This window comes from Saimiri boliviensis, chromosome 6 (assembly GCF_048565385.1).
Source record: "Saimiri boliviensis isolate mSaiBol1 chromosome 6, mSaiBol1.pri, whole genome shotgun sequence".
Taxonomy (NCBI): Eukaryota; Metazoa; Chordata; class Mammalia; order Primates; family Cebidae; genus Saimiri; species Saimiri boliviensis.
In genome coordinates this window covers 74713047-74720334 of record NC_133454.1, presented here as the reverse complement: position 1 = coordinate 74720334, position 7288 = coordinate 74713047, and the positions used below count along the sequence as shown (strand labels likewise).

General features: G+C 40.0%; 1 protein-coding gene across 1 annotated transcript; it reads left to right on the top strand.

Moving 5' to 3' along the window:
• Positions 1-1574: 1574 nt before the first annotated feature.
• On the top strand, positions 1575-2537 carry LOC101042538 (olfactory receptor 51I2-like). Its single transcript, XM_003923384.3, has one exon. It carries the CDS (start codon positions 1575-1577, stop codon positions 2535-2537), a length of 963 nt encoding a protein of 320 aa, XP_003923433.3.
• The last annotated feature ends 4751 nt before the right edge of the window (positions 2538-7288 follow it).

Genomic DNA, 7288 nt, shown 5'->3' with positions numbered 1-7288 from the left:
AAAAATATGGCCAAACAGTCTTATCTTATGCCCAGAAAGCCCTTACTCAAATCTCTTGCCCAGACACATTATAAAGTCTATGACAAGCAATTGCTTACCCTCAGACGGATAGGTAAAGAACAATTCTCCAGGCAAGACACAGAAAGACCCCACATCTTTGACAGTTTTTAGTGACCTGGTGAAAATCAAATTGTCACTTCATGTATCAAAACTTTCCTAGCACCTATTTCTATCCTTAGCCTAAAATTTTCTCATTCGTGGGTCTTGATTACTAGAGAATGTCAGGATTTTGCACTCACATCTTACACACACACACACACACACACACACACACACATACATTGGAGTTTTAACAGCTGTTTTATGGGAAAGGCTGCAGTTTTCACCTTTCTTTGATGGATTTAAGCATTTCTCTACACTCACATTAGTAAAAATGTTTTCCTTTGTCTACCAGGCAAAGTAATTTTGAGACTCCAATGATGTAATTACTGTGAAAGCACTTAGAATACTGCAAAAAGTACGGTATCAATGGAATAACAATGGGGATAAGGACAAAAACAACAAAGGTGATGATGATAATTATGAGCATTGATAGTGTGCTTTATATCTTAAAATTAGCCCTTTCATTTTGTGAAGACACTGTATGTTAAAGTGAAAGCAGTATAAACTGTATAGTTAGCAGCAATTAAATTCTATAATGCAATATATTATCTTTTATTCTTGAAAATGCTAAGGCCAGGTATGGTGGCTCATACCTGTAATGCCAACACTTTCAGAGGCTGAGGTGGGAGGATTGCTTAATCACAGGACTTCAAGACCAGACTTAACAACATTGTGATACCCTGTCTCTACAAAAATTTTAAAAATAAATAATTTGCTAGGCATGGTGGCACAGACCTGTAGTCCCACCTACTCAGGAGTCTGAGGCAGAAGGATCACTTGACCCCAGGAGTTTGAGGCTGCAGTAAGCAAGACCCTATCTCAAAAAAGAAGGAAAGCTCCAGGATATCACTATAGAATAGCCTCAGAGTCCACAGCTGAGGTTGGAGATGGAGGAAGGAAGGAAGGAAGGGAGGGAGGAAAGGAGGGAGGGAGGGAGAAAAAATGGTAAGAGAGTAAATTTTAACTGATCTTCATCACAAAAATCATAAATGTATGAGGTCATGCTTGTGTTAATTAGCTAGATTTCACTATTCCACAGTGTATATATACTGGAAAACTTCATATTGTACAGGATAAATACATACATTTTTATGTCAATTTTAAAAAATAAACATGAGAACAAAGAACTAAATTCTAAATCTACCATTGCCGTTCATGTTTTGCTAACTAGAGCAGAGTTACACTATCCCTGGAGAATTTGAATTTCATTTGAGGGCATATTAGTTAATGTCTGCACATTCCTGGAAGAGTTAATAATACAGAGCAAGGGCTAAGGAAAATGAAAAACAATTAATGAAAAAGCCCACATAGCACAAATAAATGCCTTCCTACTGACAGTCCTATCAATGTCCTTCTATCTGCCCAAATTGAAGAGATTACATCTCTCTGGAGCTCTCAGCTGCCTCCCTAGGATGCTCCCTCCACAGTCCTATGTCAACATCTCCTTCTTCCAGCCACCTGCTTTTCTCATGATTGGCATCCCAGGGCTGGAGGCCATTCACACCTGGCTCGCCATCCCCTTCCCCTCCATGTACACTGTGGCCCTCACTGGGAACTGCCTGATCCTCCTAGCTGTGAAGAGGACCCCCAGCCTGCACCAGCCCATGTACTACTTCCTGTGCATGCTGGCGCTCACTGATGTGGGCCTCACCTTGTCCACACTACCCACCACCCTGGCTGTGCTCTGGTTTGACTATCGGCTCATTGGTTTCAATGCCTGCCTGGTCCAGATGTTCTTCCTGCACTCCTTCTCTGTGGCGGAGTCCTCAGTGCTCCTGGCCATGTCCTTTGACCGCTTTGTGGCCATATCCAATCCCCTGCACTATGCAGTTGTCCTCACAAATAATGTCATCATCGGGATTGGGCTGGCCATTGTGGTTCGAGCTACCTTGTGCCTCTTCCCTGTGCCATTTTTGATTAAGTGTCTAAATTTCTGCCCTGGCGGTAACATCCTGTCCCACTCATTCTGTTTCCACCCTGATGTGATGAGGTGGGCCTACGCTGACATCACGATCAATATATGCTATGGGCTCTACGTGGTTGTATCTACAGGGGGCATAGACTCCCTGCTCATCATCCTGTCCTATACCTTCATCCTGCACACAGTCATGGATCTGGCCTCTCCCAGGGAGCGCATCCGGGCCCTCAACACCTGTGTTTCCCACATCCTGGCTGTCTTTGTCTTCTTCGTTCCAGGTATCACCATGTCCATGATGCACCGTTTTGGGAGGCACCTGCCCCACACTGTACATGCTCTTGTTGCCTATGCGTACCTGGTGATACCTCCTGTGCTCAACCCCATCATTTACAGTGTGAAGTCTAAGCCCATCAGGGAGGCCATGCTCAGGATGCTGAGGAAGAGATGCCAAGGATGATGAAATTACAACATATCTTAAGGCTAGGGTAACATAAAAGAGACTGCTAGAGCCTTACAGAAACCTGTTAGAACCAGCGAGCACTGAAAATCCATAATCTGTGCTAAGACAGTGGGAAGCTCATAGGTTTATTTGTGTTACAAATTTACGTTCAGCATTTACTTTGTAAGAAAGTAGTGATAAGGATGAAAGGCTGAGAAATAAGTGAAATGTGTTTCCTTGTCGCCGAAAGCTCACAGTCTTGTGCCAGGAGAAAGGCAAGTGAAAACACAACCAGACTATAAACTAGTAAGTTACATAATAAAGTTATTCTCAAAGGATTGCTAGAGACTACAAATTGGTCATTGGCACAACATGTCTGGGAAGGTGTGGCAAGCTGCCACAAAGGAGATAATAATTTTTACTTCACCTTGAAAAATTTAGAGTATTTCTAGGCAAACTAAGAATTAAATAAGAGAGAAATCTAGAGCAAAAGAGCAACATGAAAAGAAGACGCCATATTTTGAAAAAGAAAAGATGTTTGTGAAAAGGTGTGCATTCCTGTACTTCTTTATGTCTCCATCACTTATGTCTTCATAGGCATGCCTGTGGCATAGAGCAAGAAAAGGGAGTGGTGTGGATGAAGGAGTAGGTGACCAAATTGTATAGGACTGTACGTACTATGCTGAGTGGTTTGGTTTGTATCTAGTACATAAAAATCATTACATTTTACTATGAGTTAGTAGTGTAAATTGCAGATTAGAAGTGCATTGGACATATGAACAAAACTGGAGCCAGGACGACTAATCAGTTTAACCTCTTATCTGGCCTCAGGGCTTTCCCAGATACCGTTTATGTTGCCTGGAATGTTCTCATTCTCCCATGCCTGTGTCTCATTTCTACCTGCTCCTCTCATTTGTCAAGTATAAACCTAATTTCTCAGAAAAGCCTGTCTCATTAATTCTCCTTTCCAGATTATTCAAGGGACTGTGTTTGCTTCTTGCATATATACAATAGTTTGTCATTCAACTAGATGGTAAGCCCTGAGGGTGCCAGCATATACTCAGTGCCTAGTGCTGTTGGTGGAACAGTAGATGCTCAATAATTATTTTGAAGATTTAATGATAAATTATTTTGAACAGGAGATAAAGCAGTGGGTTTTTTAAGAGGTAATTTGGAGATGTTTTCCTCTAGGGAGCTTCTGGTCCTTCAGAGGAAAGAATACATATAAATAATTGTAAACGTTTGTGAGAAAGTTTTCAGCTACATTGGGTAGATGAACTGGAGGCATGAGAGATGCAATACAGCTGACTGACAAAATTAAGTACTCTCTCTTAGTCAAGAAAAGTTTCCTAATTTCTCACCATAGGGCATCTCCTGGGCCTTTTTGGTGGAAGTGATGTCCTTCACACCTCTGGGAGATGAGTACTGGATAAAGCTGGAAACCATCATTCTCAGCAAACTGACACAAGAACAGAAAACCAAACATCAGATGTTCTCACTCGTAAGTGGGTATTGAACAATGAGAACACATGGACACAGAGAGAGGAACATCACACACCATGGCCTGCCAGGGGGTTGGGGCATAGGGGAAGGGTAGCAGGAAGTCAGGGGACTGGGGAGGGATAGCATTAGGAGAAATACCTAATGTAGATGACAGTGTGATGGATGCAGCAAACCACCATGGCACGTGTATACCTATGTAACAAACCTGCATGCTCTGCATATGCACCCCAAAACTTAAAGTATAATTTTAAAAAAAGAAGAAATAAATAAAAAGAGCTTTAGAGGATAAATACTAAGATGTGTTTATGTGTTCCTGCTGGAATGCACTTTCTTACAAGGTGAAGTTGCAAGGACATGTGCATCTTTCTCTTCACCTGTACCACTATTCCTCCTACTACGTGTGAGGTCGGTTTCACAGGATCTCAGTATGCAGCGTCTGCATTGGGTAAGTAGAATGATACGTTACAGTGTGTGAGTACACAAGCTTTAGAGTCAGGACAACAAAACTTACTCAAACTCTGTCACAACTGTCTCATTCACATCAGCTATCTGACTTGGAGTATTTTATTCTTCATGTATTAATAAATAGTTCTTCATTTTTTTCTTTAGTGACTCCTGTGAGCCAGACACTCTGTTACATGATGGGCAAGATTAGAATGCTACAAAAACCAGACTTGATCCTTGTGGAAGGAAGACATACTAATTAAATATGTTTGCAAAGAAATATAAATTTGCAATGGCATTAAGCACTATCCATTCAGGATTCTCTTCCCCCAGGGGACTGTGTACTCCATGAGGGAGGAGTTTAAACCACCTTTGTTCTGCATTGCATTCTCAGTGCTGGGTTCACACTCATTTTAATAGCACTAAGAATGTATTTGATCATTGCATTAGTTTCCTATTGCTGCACAGCAAAAAAAAAAAAAGAAAAGAAAAAAAGAAAAAAAAGACAGCTTAAACCAATACCCATTTATTAGTTCATATTCTGAAGGTCAGAAGTATGGGTGACCTTCTTAGCCTTAAGAGAAGTATGACTGGGTTTCTCATATGGCTAAAATAAAAGTTGCAGCTGACTGGGTTCTAATTTGGGAGCCTAGGGGAAGAAACCACTTTCATTCTGGTTATTAACAGAATCCAGTTTCCTGAAGCCATGCCACTGGAATCACTTTTCCATTGCTCTCTGTTGGCCTCCCTCCACTCCCTAGGCTACCCACATTCCTTCTCACATGCTCCTCCATCATCAAGCCAGCAACAGCACATCACATCCTTGCCAAGCTCTGAGTATCTCTGACTTCTTCTGTCACCAACTAGAGAGATGTCTTGTTTTTAAGGTCTCATGTGATTAGACCAGGCCCATGGGGATATAATCTCCCTATCTGAAGATCCAGTTGTGCGATATATCATGTAACACAATCCCAGGAGTGACAGCTCATCATATTTAAAGGTTCTGGAAGCCAGAGCAGGACATTTCTGTAGGGTCATTTTAGAATTCTGCCTATAAAAATGACTACATAAGTGAATTAAGAATAGATGATTCTGTAAACGTATACAATAAGGATATCTGACCTGCCCTAAGGGGTAAGGAATGAGTTTTCTCCAGAAGTGATAATTAAGGGGAAGTCTGAATGTTAAAATATATATATATATAAAACTGAGAAAGAATGTTTAGGAGAAGGCATATTAGGCATAAAAAACCATGTCTCCAAAGAGCCTGTAAAGGAGGAAGTATGGTGAAATAAAGGAAAGAAACAAAAGGCAGTGGAACTGGAAGTCAATGAGCAAGGAGCCCATGGTTCAAGATAAGCCTGAAAATAGAAATGGGTTCAACCAAAAAGGTGGGAAATATTAACAGTATTTTAGCAGAAGAGAGAGTGGTTTTGACATGATCACATTTGCCTTTGGAAAGAGGGTTTTACATTGTGTTGCAGAGAACAGATTGAATTAAAGCTATAATGCATGTAAATATGCCAGTTACAAGGCTATTGAAATGGTCAAGATGAATTTATTGTAACATGGATTAAGGGAGTAGAGGTACAAATAAAGAGAAATATGGGATCAAAGTTATAAAAGCAGTAGAAATTATATAACTTTATTTGGAATTAAAGATGAAGGTTAAGAGAAGAAAAAGAAAAGGCCAAGTTTCAGTCCTAGGTTTGAGGCTTGCACATCAGAATTAGTGGTGGCAAGATTAACTGATATATGAAACATGAATGATGAATATAATTGCATAAAGAATACCATGAATTTGATTTCTGGACACTGAGCTTGAAGCATCCAAATGTCTGGGTTACACAGACATTAGACTTACGAGCCTAGAGCTCTATACTTACTAGTCCAGTAATCTAGTCTAAAGATACAAATTAAGTCACTGATATACAAATGGCAAACTGAATGGGGTGTGTGTGTGTGTATGTGTGTGTGTGTGTGTGTGTGTTTGCACATGAGTGCGTGTGTGTGTGTGTGTGTGTGTATGTTTGCATAGGAATTAGAGGCCATCAACTCAAATTTTATAGATCAGCAGCAAATACAAGTATTAATTGTGTAGGAATTAGAAGCCTGATTTGATTACACCATATTCTCTCACCAGGCAGAGTAGAATGCATGTGCAAAGGAAACTGAGAAGTATACAGAGATATAAACAGAAAACCATGAGTGTGATTCCACAAAGGACAAAGGGAGAAAATGTATCAAGAAACAGAGTGGTCAACTGTGTTACATGTTGATGAGAAATCAGGGAAGATAAAAACTAAAAACCTCAGGCACACAGAGGTTTCTGATGCTGTGTAGTAAAAGTCCTTAGGTAGTTTGACCAAGGCCAAAACTAAACTGGAATAGTGGAAGAGTTATATGAGAGATGTGTAAATGAAAATAACTTATAGATAACTTCTCTAAGAAATTTGGCTATTAAAGGGAAGAGACAAAAGAGTTTTAGATAGAGTTATACTGGTTGGTTGTCACTGTTGCTTTTAATATGGAAGGTTTGAACATGATAAATGCTAGGAATTATTCATTTGAGAGAATGAGGTTGAACATCCATAACAGAGAAGAGATAGCAATGTAAGTTTCCTAAGGAGTTGGGATGGGAGCAATCCAAAGCAAGTTAATAGAAACCTACATGAGACACAGCTTGATGTCATAATTATTAATAAGGACTTTGTGATATTTATGATAATGTAAGGAAATATTTCCTCCTTTGATAAATTTATACCTCTTATGTTTACTCTGGAAGGAAGAACAGTCTTTCCTGAGCCCTTCAGTTTTCCATT